Source organism: Diadema setosum, chromosome 13 (genome assembly GCF_964275005.1).
Source record: "Diadema setosum chromosome 13, eeDiaSeto1, whole genome shotgun sequence".
In the NCBI taxonomy this organism is placed as follows: domain Eukaryota; kingdom Metazoa; phylum Echinodermata; class Echinoidea; order Diadematoida; family Diadematidae; genus Diadema; species Diadema setosum.
The window spans coordinates 24,820,071-24,839,888 of NC_092697.1; the positions used below are offsets into that span (position 1 = coordinate 24,820,071).

General features: G+C 33.7%; 1 protein-coding gene across 1 annotated transcript in view; it reads right to left on the bottom strand.

Moving 5' to 3' along the window:
• The window catches only part of LOC140236505 (receptor-type tyrosine-protein phosphatase epsilon-like), a 39,038-nt gene that overhangs the window by 12,061 nt on the left and 7,159 nt on the right, over positions 1–19,818 (bottom strand). The window contains exons 2-7 of the mRNA XM_072316427.1: positions 7,234–7,508; positions 6,181–6,268; positions 5,484–5,560; positions 2,351–2,387; positions 1,125–1,222; positions 463–585 (exon numbers count right to left, since the gene is read on the bottom strand). Coding sequence (XP_072172528.1) covers positions 463–585; positions 1,125–1,222; positions 2,351–2,387; positions 5,484–5,560; positions 6,181–6,268; positions 7,234–7,508 — 698 coding nt within the window. The remainder of the gene's footprint in view (positions 1–462; positions 586–1,124; positions 1,223–2,350; positions 2,388–5,483; positions 5,561–6,180; positions 6,269–7,233; positions 7,509–19,818) is intronic.

The window sequence follows — 19,818 nt, forward strand, 5'->3', positions numbered from 1 at the left end:
GACCTCTCTATTCTTTCTTCCTTTTTTTTTTCAACTGAAGCATGACTTTGTATTATGTTTTTTTACCAGTATGCGCTCTTATGTTTATCGATATCATTAATTTATTGCAAAGGCAAATGTTTTTTTGTTTATGATGTAATACCTGATTTATCTTGTGTTATGTTTTTGTTGAAAGAAAAAAAAAAGAAGAATGAAAATAAATGAATTGAATTGAATTGAAATAAAGAAACCTGAAACTTTAGAAAATGTTTATTAAAAAAAAATAAAACATTATGGTGCTGCAACTGCAGAAAATCCTAAGCCAAACCAAAGACCTACCGTGATCAATGGTTATCTATTAATCTTTGATGATGTATTTCCGAGAAGTTTGCGAATCAACAGTTATATTGGTAGTCTTAAAGTTCGAGAAAACAAGCAAAATGATTCGATGATCCCGGTATAAAAAAGCTCGTTGCCTCTCACCTTTTCGATTGTGAAAGCTCTTCTGACATCATACACTCCGTGATTTTCCCCATCACAGAACACAGTGATGCTGTCATATACCACTGAGCTTTCGCAGCCAGGCCAGTATTGCTCGCATTTGGTCTGTGAGTTGAAGTCATCGTATAGGTAATGGTTATACATAAAACAAGCTTTAAAAAAGACAAGCAAAACGTTAAAAGATATGGGGGGCGATATAAGGAAAAACAGTAGGCAGTAACCTTGCATTGCTCTAATCACTTTGTCAGTGCCCCCCCCCCCCCCCATATCGCTACCAAATCCTCACACCGTATACAACACAATTATGAATCAGTATTTAAATAATGTTCATCAATTTGGGTTTTTTTCATATATCAAAATATAGATGTCTGTTTGTTTGTTTTATTTTTCTTAAAACACAATTTCATACATAAATCAAGATTCTTTTCAGTAATATCACCTGAAATATCAGTATACAGATATGTGATAAAAGCATGTGATAAAGTTGTATATTATAGATGAATATGTACAGTATGTGTATACATAGTACAGAATTGAGAAAGTATTCAATTTTCTATTCAGCCCATAATGTCATTTGGTCCAAAACCCTTAAAAGTGCATGTCAGTTAGGACGTATATCATACATGATGATTCAGTTTATATACCTTGCCCTTTTCCACCAGATTGGTCACCATGACAATGGTGTCGATTTTCTCCTGCCAAACCATTCTCCAGAAATCAGTAGCAGACGTCACGTTTGGACCTGAAGACAAGAAGAGTACATCCAAGAACACAAACAATACTCGAGATTTAAAGTATTTAAAGACACCGTGGTCATGATTCCGAGTGATGAAATACACCTATTTCTGGATGTAATGTTTTATGTACCAGTTTCATCTCTTCATGGCTGTAAAGAAAAATCAATGTATCGTATAACTGTTGTTCTCAGACAAGACCTTGTTGAAAATAAATGATAACACTGCTGTGTTGACGTGGTGTCTTTTGATAAAAAGCAGAAACAATGCATTGATATGAAAATCAGAATGAATGCCATATTAATTTACCATGCATGTCCACCGCGGTCCTTGATTGACAACACATCGTTGCCAATGTTGCTATCTGTCACGTGTTAAGTCAGTGATCATTTTACCATTAAACTATGAGTGTTTCGATGATGTATCCTTGTTTGATCATTTTTATCATTATTTGCTGCAAGTGTAGTATTTTTTAAAGCATATTTGGTCATATTCCATCGTTTCGGTTAGAGATATATCAAAGGCCTCTAGATCATTGAATTTATAACAGATCCTTCAATTGGCAATGAAAATTGATAAACAAATTTAACTAACAAATCTAATCTTTACTTCGTAAATGTAACCAGTTCCATGTGATATTTTTCGTTATATGATATATATATTGAAATTCACTGGAGCCAACTTCATCAAAACAAAATATTTGACCAAAGACTTTACAAGTTAATAGTATAATCATATGCGCTATTTTTTCTTGTAGAATACTTATTGTAAGAACTATGATTATACGCTATATATATTCCGTGAAATATACAAGGATATTCCATGCTATATTGATAATAATAATAATATGGTAGGCGTTCATCACGCAATCAAACCATTGATCATTTGCAGAATAAATGGAAATTGAGTATAATGTTACGTTTAACAGCAGCTATAATTGCCTGTTTCCGGAAGAATTCTAGTTTCTATAGCCAAGAAGCAACCGCTCAGCTGTCAGAAATATAAGTCGTTGTTGTGGGAACCGCAGTCATTGCGATTAACAGTGGCAACCTACTTACGAACATCATGATAACAAAGGAGCCCAAGTTAAAAAGAGAGAGAGAGAGAGAGAGAGAGAGCATTATCACGTGATCTACCTTGTGACGCGATGTAGGAGCAGCCTTGTGAAAAGCCCTGAGTGGAGGCGAAAACACACAAACACACACTTTGAATGCATATTACACATGAACGATCCCATCGTATAAAAGCTATATTATAATGCTTAAAGGAAGTATGTAGTTGTATGTAGTATGTAGTGTTGACTTTGTGGTATTGATTCATGATACCCTCAACATCGCATAATATGGCCAAAGGAATATCTAAGTGCGTGTCATATGCTTTCCTTCTTATTTCTTGGATACGCCCACAAAAAAAAAAATAAAATAAAATAAAATAGAAATAGTAAAAATCCCTTCCAAACAAAGATTCTGCCTGTGATATCATCTGTCGATTATTGTTTAAGTACGAATATGATTAACAAAAGACAATTGGCCACATACAACTGGCTGCACCTTTCCCTGGACTGAGCTTAATTTGCATATTTCCATGTTTACTTATATGATAAACATAATGCATTTCAGGAAAACATGCTTTGACCCGTTCTTTACGGGCACCCGATGGCCTTCATAGTAAGTGTATGGGCATTTCAGAATTATGCTCGGTCAGGGGGAAAGTGTACTCAGTGTTCCAATGTCTTTTGTATATCATAAATTGGTTGATTGACAGATGAACTCCTGGCAGAATCTTGGTTTCATTTCCAATAGTGTTTCAGGTCAGTCACAGCAATTTTTTGAAACATTCTACTATCAAAATTGACATACTAACATGTGAGATATACTGTATTTTTCGAATATATTCATTTTGCCGTGTGTTCTGCTTTGTTTGTGTCATTTTCCGTCTGAGAAGATGGCCGGATAACCCATAAATACAGCTGCACTAGTTGTTTTTTACCATGTTTATGGAGTCTCGTTAGACAAATTGTTAGATGCGAGCATGTTTCTGTGTGTGTGCACGTGTGAAAATGTACACTGCAAAAAGTCCGGTGTTAAATAGTGAACACCGAGCTGGTGTTAAATTTTCGGTGCTCATTTATGGTGTTAAATTAACACCTACGGGTGTCATTTCCAAATTTTAAACTGTTTTTTGAAGAGTTTCTTAGTAACTGCACTTCTTGTTGATTTATTATCTAAACAAGACGATCAAGAATTTTACATTAAAATACTACATTTTTGAAAAAAATGTGAAAATAAATTTACACCAAAGTAACACCAGCTGGTGTGGTCCCTTATTGAAGCATATCAAATCAACACCATGTGGTGTCATTTTTGAATTAACACCAGTACAGTGTCAAAATAACACCAGGTACAGTGTCAAATTAACACCACGAAGTGTCAGGTGAACACTTTTCAACACCATCACAGTGCATTTTTAACACCTGTGGGTGTGGTCCTTTATTGAAGTTTGATCGGTGTTAGATTTAACACCAGTGGTGTTAAATCTAACACCGATGTTTTTACAGTGTACCTAACATTACATCAAAACAGGAGTGTCACTTACATATACGTTGGATTCATAATTCGAGTTGCTCATTACTCAATAGAAAAGGGAAAAATGTTTCGAACTACATTGTTTCTATTTGTCTGAGCAAGTGTTGAGCACATTGTTTTATGTGATGTCTGCTTTAACCGCATAAAGCCCAAGGGGGCACATTGTGCCCCCTACCATATTTTCGTTTGCCACTCCTACACCCTTTACTCGATTTCAACCAAATTTGGTGACTTTTCCTAAAATCTTATTACAAACATTTTGATATATAATTTAGTTATGTCCGATATTGCTGGTTGCCATGGCAATAGTAAACTGACAACCATGTTCGTCAGATTTTGCATGATTTTCTGTTCCAATTTCAACTAACAGCTGAGTATGATAATGGATGAAATGTGGGTTTTCTTGACTGTAATTTGCTGAAGGACCAAAATGTGAAGTGATTATGTTTGTGAATTACCCTGAAATGCTCTTCTTATTACATCTTGTATTTGACATAGGCATCAAACAATAGATATAATAGAAATAATCGAAATTACAGCATTTTCCAAAAACTACACCTGCACCTTTTTATTTTGTGTTATCTTCACACAAGCTTTGCCTGTAATATCATTTGTTTATCATATATTATTAATCTGCAAACTCAAAATTTCAATATTTTGGAAATATGAAATGTGATGCCAATATAAATATATCCATTCCAAGCAATACATCATAGGTTTCATATATTTCTTTTTACTGTAATGAATAGCGCCCCCATATGTTGACCCTGAGAAATTTCAACCATAACAAATAGTGAAGGTTGACTTGCTTCTCCTTTGTGGTAAATATGAAAATGATTGATATGAAATAGAAACATATATACTGGAGATAAAGAAATAAAAGGAAAAACATGATTTTAGCGTATTTCCTATGTATTTCTTTATATTTCGGTAAATAGAGTGGATAACCTTGAGAAATTTCAAATATTGGGTAATGTAGAGTATGAGTTGCTCTAACCATGTGCCAAATATTATGACGGTCATACATCATATAATAAAGAAGTTATCATAGGGGGGCACAATGTGCCTCCCCCCCCCCCCCCCGGACCTGGAAATGATGTTTGTTGTAATGTATAAAACAATATACATCCTGAAATAAGATGACATCTACCATAATATTTGTAATTGATTCTGAAATAGCCTGTTTTTACGGTTCGTATGCCATCCTGAATTGTGAACTGGCTGAAAAATGAACGTAGCTGACTTCAAACCTACTGATTGTACTTTAGAGCTTATTTGTATTTGTATCTACATGTATTTTTTGATCCGTATATTTGTTTTATGTTATAGCGTATTTTAATTGATATTGTTTGTAATTGTTTTACATTGATATAGCGGATTCTGGGTGCATACACTGGTCGGGGACGAAGGTCTCGAACCTTTTCCTCCCCTGGCAACCAGCGATATGCACCAAGAATCACCACATTTTTTATATCATGTAATATGACTTTATCCTTGTAGTTTGTATGTTGAAATGTCAAATAAATAGTACTTTTGTTTTTACTTCTACTACTACTACTACTACTACTATTACTACTACTACTACTACTACTATTACTACTACTACTACTAATTATATCCTATCATAATAATGGTAATGATAATACTCGCGTGACGATTAAAAAAAAAAAGAGATTATACTCACCGGGATGTGGTTTGCGTTGATATAGTCACTATTTGGAATACCGTCAATGAGTTCTAGAACAACTCGAGAGTGGTCGTCTGTTTAATGGCAAAACGAAAAAAAGAAGATAACAATATTGTTCTTAAATTTCATTCCAGGACAATAACTACAAAAACGGAAAATCGAAATTAAATGAATGATGAAAAGAATCGATAGTTATCTACATGTATATCAATTTTTGCGAAGACATCGCAATCTGCGAATCATGTGTCGGATTTACCAATTGAAATACAACAGCTATATAGGAAATCATTTAAAAATTCATTTACTTTATACTTTGTTATATTGCAAAAAGTCTTGATTTTTGGCACATCAATTGGGAAATTCGGCAGCCAAAAACAAACAAGAACGATTGAATAAAATCCGCGGTTATTACACTCTGAGTCGAGCAAACTAGCTCGATAATGATATCAACAAACACACTTGAGTTATAAAGCACATAATCATATGAGTCGCTGCACCGATCCAGACACGAAGTGGATTCCTAGGTAATATCGACCATCGGCTTGGTCACGATCTCAAAGTATTATCTTATATCATAAAATGAAGTCGTGACTGAGTATCAGCAACATAGAAAAGCTTTAGTTTTCCCTTCAACTCTTTTCAAAGACTTTTCTAAAGGAGCTTCGTTGAAGTTTAGAACCCGTTATGTACTTACATGGCAAGATGTTTTTATATCGATTCTTCTTGACATTGGCCTCTATTTTGGCACAGCGTTGAGTTTTGTGCGAGTTATCAGACAGATTCTGAAGACAAAAGGGGACGCGGGAAGAGAATACATTCAACCTTTTATTAAACACTTTGAATAGAATTATTTTCACAACCATTTACAATACTTAGTCATCAATCTATCGCAACTCTTTCCTTCCCAAAGTAGCACGTACTGGTGATACAGTGCGGCACATACAAAATTTAACAATATATATTATAAATCAGAAAGTGGCACAACACTTGAAACCATTGAAAGAAAATAAATCAACAACCATATGCCCTACATAATTACCGAGTATTTATAACTGACGTAAATTTATCAAACGATGAAAGAAAATTTGGATGAAAAAAAAAAAATCACTGCGCTTGCACTTTTAACACTCAAGTCTTCACAAAGATTATATGTCCTTCTTCAAAGTAAAAAAAAAAAATAAAAAAAGTAGAATGGCAATTTGTGTCAGAATTAGCAGCTTTCTGTTTCTAAACCTAGTTTTTATATTCTTTTTTTTTGGGGGGGGGGGGGAAGTGGGGTGTTTTCAGGCAAATACAAGTATATTCTATTCACTGATTATGCGTTTGGTTTGATTTGATATTGATTTAGTTCATTGTTTGTTGTTGTTGATGATGTCGTCGTCAGGTTTAGTAATGATAAATATTTTCATATTAAATGTGTCCTGGTATAAAAGAAGTAAAATAAAACACATTAAGTACATAAGTGTAAAGCTTCGAATAAAAATCTAAAGGCAGTGCTTTATCATACATGGATGGATCATTGCACATTGGGTTAAGACGATCAGTCTTCTGTGGTATTCTTCTTTCTGTAGGAATTGTGTCTAGGCCATTAACTGTCTTGTCAGTTTGAAACTCACTGAAATTCGTTTACTCAGTCATGTCAGTATTCAAACAAACATCCAATGACTCACAAACACATATACATGCAAACAAAGTTTGTTGCCTTGTGTGTGAGAGATCAAACTATAGGCGTGAGATATACACGCACCGACCACTCGTCTTCGAATGAGTTGCTGTCTTTCTTCATTTCCTTGACGTGCTCGACAAACATAGCGACAGGAATGGGCGGGGGAGTCATATTCTCCAGATCACCGTCCGAATTTTCCAGCATCAGTTCGTCGTCGTTTATCGTGTCCCCTGCGTATTGGTAGTCTTCCTCAATCTTTTCCTGGCGTTCCTCCTCCTTGACGAGACCATAATCTGTCACGGGGGACTGTTCGGTTGACGAGAGCAAAATCTCCGCAGACTCTATTGCAACGTCAACTTTGGTGACCAACAAAAAATACAATGCAAGTATAAGTAACATATGACGCTCTGTAGGCCTAAATCATGCGTAGAATAGCTAATCCCTCTTTGATGACGGAGTGACTTACCTTAGAAAATTTGTCATGTAGGCCTATTATGTGTATGTAAAGTGCATAATTTCATGTCATGTGCCTTAACTGCATTTTAATGAGCATCTTTTGTTTTGTTAGCATTGCTCTCGAGAAGCTGTTTAACAATCCGTGTTTAATTGGTGACTATCACAGAGGATATATATTGTCTTTATCATCGTGATTCAATGGGATACAGATGATGAGTCATTTACGATTAAGTTGCAAAAACTAGCTCCAGACATTATGCCAGAAAAGGAAATCCTTCTTAAAAACACTCAGGAAGGCATTTATGAATTGGTAATACGTGTGTCATTTGAGTTCATTATGAACGTCTTGAGAGGTATTGCTTCCGGTTTGTGTTAACTAATACTTTGTGCACACATTGTTTTTTCTCATATTATTATAGTGTTTAGGGTTAAGCCTTCCACAGACAATAGAGAGTGTTATTCATTGCGTATTTCTGAATATAGAAGTGACAACATATAGTTGTAAAGTGGCTGTTTTGTTTGTTTTTATTCTTATCCATGATGAGTTTTAATAACACGAGAGTAAAAATCTATTATGACCAGGTTTATAACTGGAACAAATTTCTTGCTGTGAAGTTATGAGCAAACGTCTCTTTCTCTTTCCTTTAAGGTATGTGTGGCATTACTTCATCATTGCCATGTTTTATGAGGAGTTATAATTGATTGTATAGTTGATTTCTATTGCAAATCTCGGCATATGACAGCTTGTGTAGTAAGGGAATTCATAATGGATTACATCTTTTGATAAAACGGGGCCCATAGGTCTTTGATACAGGCTCACTTTCATGGAATCCATTAAATTGTTGGGTATCTCTACACGCTTTTCAAAAGCCTCTCATTTTTTGTTTCTTCTCTTTTACTTTTTTTTGTCATTGTCATTAACTTTCTTTCTGTTTGTTCTTCTTTTCCTTGATTTCTTTATCGCTTAACTGATTACCTTGTTTTATTTCAGTTCGCAGTATTTTCCTTGACTATATTGTTTTACTGTTAGTGTCATTATGTACTTTCAACTGTTTTAACATTGTTTAATGCAATTGCATTTTTGTTGGAAATGAAATGAAATGAATCGCTTGTTGTTTTTCTCTGACGTTCTTCTACGTCCGCTCTACCTTCTATTTTCTCAATCCCTCCCTCCTTATCCTTCATTTCATTCCATTTCATTCCATTCATTTCATTTATTTAATTTCCAACAACAATGCAAGGGCAAATAAACATTTCAAAACACATAATTTACACAAAATCAATTCATCTTCTTCTGCTTCAACACAGTCACACTGTACATGTATCTATTTGAGCAAAAACAACAACAAAAAACAAAAATGATCGGAGCTGCCACAACTTCTGACCGAGACGTCAAAAGGAATGGTTATCCAACGTGTGTCACGGAACTTAGGTCACAAAGTTGAATAATACAGCGCTCTGTTTCATGAACGTTCATTCTTAACTTGGAACGGTATTCTTCACGAGTCTGCAGTTTCCCATTTGCCTTGCCATAAAGATGTTTTTGTATTTGACTATTACATATACAACAATAGTGAACGTCCCTAGTTCATGAAGTGAAGTAAGATTTCACATTCGATGAAAGATGACACGCTTTATTCACCTCCAGGTTTCGCCTTCTTTAATAGAGCACTTCATATTGCTCACATCGTGTAAAGTCGTGTAATATCGCACTCGTGGCAATGAAAGCATTTGTCTATAGGCAAACAGCCTTAGTCAGAGGTCCCAAGTTGCATCGACGGATATTTCATTTTCCATCAAATCCTTAATGAAACAAGGTATATTCCTACTGATATTTTGACACTGGATTTTACAAGAATATACCATCATTTTTGACGTTTGTATTACCCCATGTATATTGTTTCGAAATGAAAATAAAACAGGAATAAATAAGTGAAGGAATGAATATATATAGATATATATATATATATATATATATATATATATACATATATATATATATACATGCATATAAATATATATATATATCATATATATGTATATATATATATATATATATATATATATATATATATATAATATCATACACATGTATTGTATATTCAAATAGTGCACATATGATTACACACTCGTGCTTACCATTGACTACTTCGCCGTTGACGGAATCGGAGCCATCTCTTCGGTAACGTACTTCAGGGAGTGATCGAGGGGCAGGTCTTCCTGGTTGACGTCGTTGTCGTTGTCTTTTTCGTTTTCTTACCCACCTTTTCAAGTCAATCACAATGAATGAAGACAACAGTAAACTGTATTATAAGTATTTCATGGTCGATGACATCTACTGAAGGTTACTCTCACTGAGAAAGTTTTAAGTCTGTGTACCTCGCGTAAAACCGTAATATCATGATCATCAAGAGGCAATCGTGATCAAACTACAGTTGAAAAAATAATCATGTCATACGAGCGGCTTGGATTTTAAACACACACTAACACATACACATACGTACATAATACATGATATATGAATACTACACATATTGTAAACTGTACTTGTTTGTTTCTTTTTTATTACGTATGTGTGTAAATATGCGTGTATTTGAATGTAGCATTATGAATATGTATTATATACAAGGGTATGAAATGATATTCAAAAACGAGACGTAAATTCTCCTTTTTATCTTCACCTTATTGGAGCTATCGGCCCTTGGCCTCAATCAAGATCTATTTTTGTAACATACAGAACATATGAAGGCTAGTAAAACATTGTATAATAAAATAACGTAGTGCATATTACATTTATGGCATTTATACATAAACACATTATTATTACGTTCAAGCGGGTAGGGACATAAAACGAATATTCCTTAGAAAAATGACACAAATTATTACAGTTGTTAATCCCATAGTCATTAGAATAATTATGGTTTTTATGCGTGTGGCTGGGTGTCGTGTGTGAATAGAGGCTGAATGTGTGTGTGCGTGTGTGCGTGTGCGTGTGTGTGTGTGTGTGTGTGGTTGTGGATGGGAGGGGGTATGTTGCACACACCCTTTGTTTCCAGTTGTTAAGATCAAATAAAAGCAAGTATTACCAGTAAAAGACCAATCCAGTTATCACCACGATCAGCAGCACGCAGGCTATTGAAAGGAATATTTCCCCACCATTTTTTTCATGAGGAGACGTATTGTCTGATGGAGACTTCGTCGGAAACGTTGATTCTGTCGGGATTGTTGTCATTGTTTCTTCTTTTGCAATTGGAGAACGGTCGGCGTTCTGAAATCATTTGTCCAAGGACTCGACTTACCTGTACGCGAACGAGAGGAAACAAATCTTGCCAGAATACACACAACTTGCTATGTAGCATGTGATTAATTCTATCAATGATGATAACTCTAAGCATCAATGTACGCAATCTCAATTATCACATTCATAAAATTTGAAGAACTCGGGCAATGAAAAAGGTACAAACAGATTTGAATGTAAGGGAGGATGCTCAAATTCGGTGACCTGTTAAAGGTCCTGTTTACCTTTGGGAGCAGTCATTTAAAAAATGTTCAAGATATCGCATTTGATGCACATGTGGGAGAGGTCAGTTGTATCACAAAACATCCTACCATATTACATTTTTGCAATAAAGCCTAGAATATATATTTTTTTCAATAAACCATAACTGTAGACGTTTTAGTTTGAAAACATTTTTATTACAACTATTGTTCACATTTTGTAAACGTAACAATACTAAACATCGATTATACTGGGTCAAATTTTTACATTGGTTGTTTCTATCCGTAACTCACATTTTAGAACTATTTTGAAGCACTAATGCTGGGGTTTTGTTTCATCTGCAAATGGTAAATTATGTCTTTAATGGTAGAAACATTTACAGTCAATTAATTCTATAAAAGGCAAAGTTCAGTCTGATTCTCCATGCTCAATATTCCCTCAGATTGGAAATCAATCTACGACCCCTGTGGTGACGGACGAGTCCAAAATTAGATTGGGAAAAGGGCTGGCTTCTAAATATAAAGATCGTGATTTTCAATCCAACTTTGGATTGGTCCTTCATCTTAATCTGAAGATTATTTAAAGAGAGTTACTCACCATTCTTATTGTTCCCTACTCCTTTCTCCTACTATTTTCTCCTATCCTTTCACCTCTCTCGCGTTACATTATTTTATCTATTGTTTTTCACTCTCTCTTTCCGTCTCTCTCTTCTTTACACTAATAGGACTTCTATACTACTTTCAGTTTGTTCAGGGCCCCGTTTTATCAAAAGATAAAATCTGATTTTATATTTTCTTACTACAAAGTCTGCCATAGACTTACAGTTGAAATTAACTTTATAATCGATTTTAACTCTTCATAAAACAGGGCCCAGATATCCACTTGCCTGTGTGTGTGTGTGCTTGTGTGTTCGTATGTCTTATCAAAAAAAAAATGAGTGTGTGTTCCTTTTCTCCCACAAAAAACTAATAATGACCATTCTATATCTGATGTGTCGACGATGTGGTCTGATGTAGGATGAATATTCAATTCAATTCAATTCATTTATTTTCATTCTTTTTTTTCCAACAAATCATAACACAAGATAAATCAGGTGTTACATCATAAACAAAAACATTTGCCTTTGTAATAGATAAATGATATCGATAAACATAAGAGCGCATACTGGCAAAAAAAAAATAATAATAATACAAAGTCATGCTCCAGTTGGAAGAAAAAAAAAGAATAGAGAGGTCCACTAAAAAACAAAGCTTGTATATTGTGAACCACTCATAAAACTTACAAATTACTTATTTACAAACACTTGTCACAAATATGATATGCGACAGGACGGGACAATACAGGAGAAAGACAACAACATGACACAACTTGCCAGAATAGATGAAAAGAATGGAAGGAAAGAAAGAAAAAGAGAGAATGAGAGAATGCCTACACGCTGAACAAGGGAAATGGAACAGGGGATGGAAGAGAATGTGCTTCATAGAGTTGGCGCTGCATGCAGCTGTGCAAGGATTGAGATGGCTACTTCATTACGTAATAATGAATTCAGTGGTTGAATGATTGGTGGCTGGATGGATGATGAACTCTGAGGTTGACGAATCTATAGCTAATGAAAAAGAAAAGCATATCAGGGAGGATTTAATAGAAAAGATTTCAACTTGCGCGTAAAAGAATACAAAGATTGGGAATTTTTCATTTCGCAGCTTAGTGAGTTCCAAAATCTAGGACCGGTATATATAAATGTATTCTGAGCCAATAAAGTTCTCAGGAGAGGTAAATGAAACTCATTAGATTGTCTAGTGGGATAATTATGAAAAGACTGGTTCCGAGGGAACATTGAATTGAAAATACTGGAAAGTGCATTTACATTGTAATTAAACATTAACTGACCAAGTTGAAAAAAAAAATACAAATCTTTAATTTTCAAAATCTTATACTTTTTATGGCTCTGTATGGGAACGTGCGGGACACCACAAATAATAGGAATATCCTTTTTTTTTGTAATAACAGTAGTTTATCTAGTAAATTTTGAAGGGCACTACCCCATGCTAAGAGTCCATAATTAAGATAGGTAAAATTAGAGAAAAATACAACGTCAACAAAGAGGACAATGGAATATGAAACTTGAGTCTATTAATAATACCAATATTGCGTGAAATTATTGTACAAAATGAATGTTTGTAATATGCGGTCTCCACGAAAGTTTATCGTCCACTGTGATACCATGGAATTTTATATGAGATACTCGTTTTAACAAAGTGTCATCAAAGATAATACCTGTGCCTAAATCTTCTATAGTATTACTAAAAAGCATATACTTAGTTTTCTGGAGATTAAGTGATAATTTATTAGCTCTTATCCACTGAGTTACTTTTTTCAACTCGAAATTAACAATACGTACAAGAGTATCTGGATTTTGGTGAGAAAAGAAAATATTTGAATCGTCGGCAAAAAGTATAAATGAGAGTATGTCAGATGATCTGGAAAAGTCGTTAATATAGATGATAAAAAGTAAAGGTCCCAATAAACTACCCTGTGGGAGGCCACATTTAATGAATTCTAAACTCGAGCTGCTCTCGTTCAGAGATACGTATTGCTTACGGTTTTGTAGGTAACTCCTGAACCACTCCAAGGCCTTCCCCCGTATTCCATAATGAGACAGTTTATAAAGTAATATTTCATGATTAATTGTATCGAAGGCCTTGGAGAAGCCCAGGAAGATACCAATAAGATGAGAATGATTATCAATAGTATGCGCAGCGTGGTCAATAAACTTTAAAAGGGCATGAATGGTGCTATGTTTCTGACGAAACCCAAATTGAGAATTTGTAAAAAAAAAAAAAAAAAAAAAAAACATTATGAAAATTCAGAAAATCAACTGTTCTTGTAAATATTAATTTTTCCAATATTTTAGATAAAGATGATAACAAAGAAATAGGTCTATAATGACTTATATCAGAATCATCTCCTTTTATAAATAAAGGGAAAACCATAGCTATTTTCATAAAATCAGGAAAAACACCACTTAATATGAATTTATTGAAAATATATGAAAGTGGGTCAGCAATTGAAGATATAATTCGATTTAAAATAAAATCACTGATATCGTCATAACCGGCACTTCGCTTGTTATTCGTTGCAGTAACAATATCTATTATTTCATATTTTGTTGTTGGAACGAAAAAAAGATAGAACTGGAATTGGATTGACCTAAGAATTTAGAAAAATGTATATTTGACTGCGGTATTTTTCTGCCAAATTCTCTCCAATCATTGAAAAATAAGAGTTAAAAATATTCGCTATATCACTTGGATCTTCAAAAACTTTATTATCAATATAGATTTATTACAACCCACCCATTTCCATGACATATTATTTTCCAATTCACTGCATCCCCACATCAATAAGCCCACCAGAATAAATAACACCACCCATAGCAAAACATTAATAGATAACATAATGTCTAACGTAATAACGGAAACCTGTACCTGTACCTGTATTATTTATTCAGATATATCCGACCACCTACCAATTTTTATGATTAATGATAAATCTGTAACAACCCCAATACGCCACCAACCCAAACAATATTTGAAAATGCATAGAAACGTAACGCCACATAATATTGATTCATTGAATCAAGATTTATTTGAAGAACAATGGAATGACGTTTTTGAACTCCAAGATGTTAACTCTTCTTATGAAATTTTTTTTTACAAAAATTATTAGATTATTGTGATAAACACATTGCTTTAACTCCCAAAAGAAATGGAAGGAAAAAAGCTCGGCAACCCTGGATTACTCAAGGTCTTATATGTTCTATTCTCACTCGAAACCGTCTTTATAAAATATCTCTGAGAAAACCTACTCCTGAAAACGTGAAAAGGTACAAAATATATAGAAATAAACTAACTACTTTGATTCGAGTTTCACGTAAATCATATATTTCGAATAAACTCGAATCTAATAAGGATGATAAAAGTGCTCTTTGGCGGACCGTTAATGAAATACTGAAAAAGAAACCTACGGAATGTCCTGACAGCATTACTCACAACGATAATGTTATTACCAATCCTGATCAAATTGCAAATATTTTTAACAATTTTTTTGTTAATGTCAGTCCTTCTTTGGCAGCATCTATTCCCATAAACGATATAAAGAATTATAAAGATTATTTATCTGAAAGTAATCAAAATTCTTTGTTTTTTACTCCAATTAATGAATCGGAAATTATTGATACTGTTCGATTTTTGAAATGTAGTAAATCCTGTGGGCCTGATAACTTAAGTGTGAATTTGTTGAAAAAAATAATTTACCCCCTAGCAGCCCCTCTCACCCATATATTCAATCTATCCCTACTCAACGGAAAGTATCCAGACTCCTTCAAAACGGCCAAAGTTATCCCCATTTATAAAAGAGAAGATCCCTTAATGGTGAAAAACTATAGACCCATTTCATTGTTACCTGCAATATCGAAAATTTTAGAAAAAGTAGTTTACAAGCGTCTCCACTCGTTCATGATTGAAAATGGAATATTAAATGCGAATCAGTTTGGTTTTAGGAAAGGATTTTCTACCGATTATGCTATAATTAAATCTGTTGATAATATTATTGATGCGCTTACTAAAAAGGAGCACATAACTGGAGTTTTTATGGATCTTAGTAAAGCGTTTGACACTATTGATCATGACAGTTTATTTGAAAAATTACATAATTATGGTGTGAGAGGGATTACTCTGTCGTGGTTCAGAAGTTATTTAAGTCATCGAAAACAATATGTTGCATTTAAATCCACTCACTCAACATATTCTAACGTGTTATGCGGTGTCCCTCAGGGGTCTATCCTCGGGCCCCTACTCTTTTTGATTTATATTAATGATATTATTAACTCCTCTCCTCGTTTAAATTTCATCTTATTTGCAGACGACACCAATGTTTTTTATTCCCACAGGGACATTGTAACACTGGTTGATACATTAAATACGGAATTAAGCAACATCTCGAAATGGTTTAGAAGTAATAAGCTTTCATTGAATATTGATAAGACATGTTTTATACACTTTCATACGTTGCAATCCCAACCCACCCTTCCTCAAAGTATTTTATTGATGATATAAACATTGCTGAGAAACATTCAACCAAGTTCCTAGGAGTGACCCTAGATAGCAATCTATCTTGGAATACTCATGTTCAGAATATTACAACAGCAATATCTAAAGCAACTGGTGTTTTAAGAAGAATAAAATATTTAATTAATGATCAAACTTTAATTATGTTATACAATACTTTATTTTTACCATATGTAATGTACTGTAATATTGTATGGGGCAACAGTAGTAAAACAAAATTGAATACAATTTTTCTTCTCCAGAAAAAGGCTCTTCGTATATGCACACATTCAAATTTTTTGGCTCACACTGATCCCATATTTTATCGCCTAAAAACTTTGAAAGCCCATGATATACATCTATACCTAACTGCCATATTTATGTATAAACACACTCGAAATTTATTACCATTTTTTCATAACACCCTAGTAACCAATGACCATATTCATTTATACCCTACTCGTCGTTCCCATGATTTTCATTTAAGTAATCCGAAGCTTTTACTTGCTCAAAAGTCAATTAGACATCAAGGTCCGGATACATGGAACACTCTTCCTGAGGAGTTGAAACAGTGTGCCTCCTTGTTTTCATTTAAAGCAAACTTGAAGAAGTATATTTTATTACAGTATACTTCAAATACGAACTAAAAACAAACAAATTATACAATTAATGTTGGTCTCCCGATAGCAACAACGCATATCGTCCCCTCTTTCAGTAAACCAATTTTATTACTCTAAATTCCAGCCTATCTGCCATTGTGCACCTTCAAGCACCTGCACACACATTCACCACCACCACCATCACACACTAGAGTTTATTTTCCCCTGCTACTTTCGCAGCAGAATTTATATCGTTACGAATCTAGTACGTTCTTATCCTCGGGCCGGCCATCTTTTCAAGCAATGCTTATAATGGCGGCCCTCTGCATAATCGTTTCTTAACTATAAATGTTATTCTTATCACTGCTGCATAGACATGCATGTTGTATATTATATTTCTTTCATATCGTTGTTTATGCAAGTCAAAAGACTGTGTTAAATTTATTTTATATATTTCCTACATGTTCATGATTATGTACTTATATGTATGGTGGTTTATGCAAGTCAAACGACTCTGCGTTGAATTTACTTTGTATACTTCCTGCATCTTCATGATTATGTAACTTATGTATATTGATTTGCAGAAAATAAAGTATCTATCAAACAAACAACAAATGTCTTATCTTTGTAATATCTTATTTCTGTTTTGATATATTCATAGCCTGCTTCAACAACTTCCATGTATCTTTTATATCATGTTTATATTTTTCTAACTGAATCATATAATATTTTCTCTTTTCCAACCATATGATCTTCGTTAAAATATTGTCATACGAAGTACATTTATTTTTTGACTTCTCAGTTTTTTTCATCTTGAATTCATAATATAACTGATGTTTCCTATTTATTGAACGAAGAAGAGAATTTGTAATCCATGGTAATTTGGGGGAAGTTTTATCTAATTGACTTTTCTTTTAATCTAGGAATATATTCATCTAAATATCTATTAACTATCCCTGAAAAATTCTCAAACTATACATTTATACCATCATTATCATAAACACTAGACCAATCAGCATTACCTAAATTAGTACCAAGGCTAGCCAAATTTTCTGGTGAAGCTCTACGTCTGGATGAAGAAAAATGAAACTTATTAACACATTGTTTAAGGTCAAAACATGCTATAATATGAAAATGATCAGTAATATCAGAAAAATTATAGAGGAATTTAAAATCTGCACAGATTTAGCAAAAATATTATCAAGGAGGGTGGCGGAATGATTTGTAACACGAGTTGGTTTCGAAATTAATGGCAAAAAAGAGGCTGACAAAAATATTTCAAGAAATTCTAATCAAATCAATGTTAAAATCACCCATTATGAAAATACTTTTGTTGATAAAAAAAGGGGTTTTTTAATAAGTTTGTTATACTATCCAAAAAATCTTTAGGACTTGAACTTGGGGGTCTATAAACAATACCAATTATAATATTTTTACTTTGCGGAAAGAAAATTTTCCACAAACAGGGACTCTAAAATATCATTCATAAAATTCAATTCATCACAAACACTAAATTCAAATTTTTTAGATAAATAAAACGCAACCCCACCACCCGTTCTATTCACTCTGTTATTAATAATAAAAGCATAACCATTTAACGCATATGGCAAAATCATCAGATGATAATGATGTTTCAGTTAGACCTATTACTGAAATTTGATGTTTATTTTGATTATCTAATAATATCTGTAATTCATCAAAATGTTTATCAATACTCCTTATATTTAGATGTAAAATAGAAAATGTGAATTGTGAAAAACTATTTGTAAAATCTTTAAATTGATCAACAGTGACATAATTAGAGGGAGTTTGAGTGAAGTCATATTCAAAATCAAAATCATTGTATGTTCTTTTGAAGATGAGTTAACATTGTTGGCAATAAGATTATCAAAAAAAGCAGACGAATATAACTTATTCCGACTTAATTCCGAAGGGGAGCGTTTAAACAAAACAAAGAGTTCATCATCATCAAGGGAATCAAATGCTGTATTAAGTCGATTAGACATACGGAGAGTCATAAAGTATATGAAGGCATATCAACTGACGAGTTTGTAAAGGAATGAAATATGTTTGCACATGAATATGAAGTACACTTCCATAGATTTGCTCTCGGTCAAAACCAATTGCTATTGTTTTAATTATTTTCTCCTTCTTTTCTGCTTCTGAGAGATCTCTTTCAGCCACGACCACTCAAGTGCATTGATGTAATTGGTAATGTTTGATCTCATTATACGATGATTAGCGTCATCCCTGCTGAATAGAACACAGTGTCCAAGTGTGAAACACGAAGTGAAACACAATGTGATTCACTGTGTGAACACATTGTGAACACGGTGTGAAATCTTTTCACACTGTAATATAGAGTCAAGCGTTAACATTGTGAACACATTGTGGATCATCAATTCACAGTGTGAACAGAACATACTATATGTGAACACTGTGAAAAAAAAAACACAACCTCACCACTATGTGAAATCATCTTTACTGTTAAATTCGAGCGTTTTCGCACAGTCAACTATGTGAACACATTGTAAAGGCACTGAGGGACACTATTTTTTTTTCCAGCAGGAATCATTGTTGCAATTAACACCATCGCTATCGAACTCATTAATACACAATACTGTCACTATCGCTATATTTAGATCATTTATCACAATACATCATCTTTATGGGCCTTTTCCAACTACATAACAAATTATAAGCATTCATGCATGGAAATACCCACACAATCGCCTAGTTCTCCTTGGAACTATGATGTTACTTTGCTGGATCTGTGGTAAAAACGGCTTTTCAAACCTCTTCAATTTAGATAGTATCCGCCGTAAACCTCGATAAATTTTCATTGGTCCCACCCCATATTAAAGGCATAATTTACCATTTGCAGAAGAAACAAAACCCTACCATTAGTGCTTTAAAATAGTTCCAAGTTCTGAGTTAGGGATAGAAAAAACCACTGTAAAAATTTGAATCCGTATAATCGATGTTATCATTGTTAAATACACAA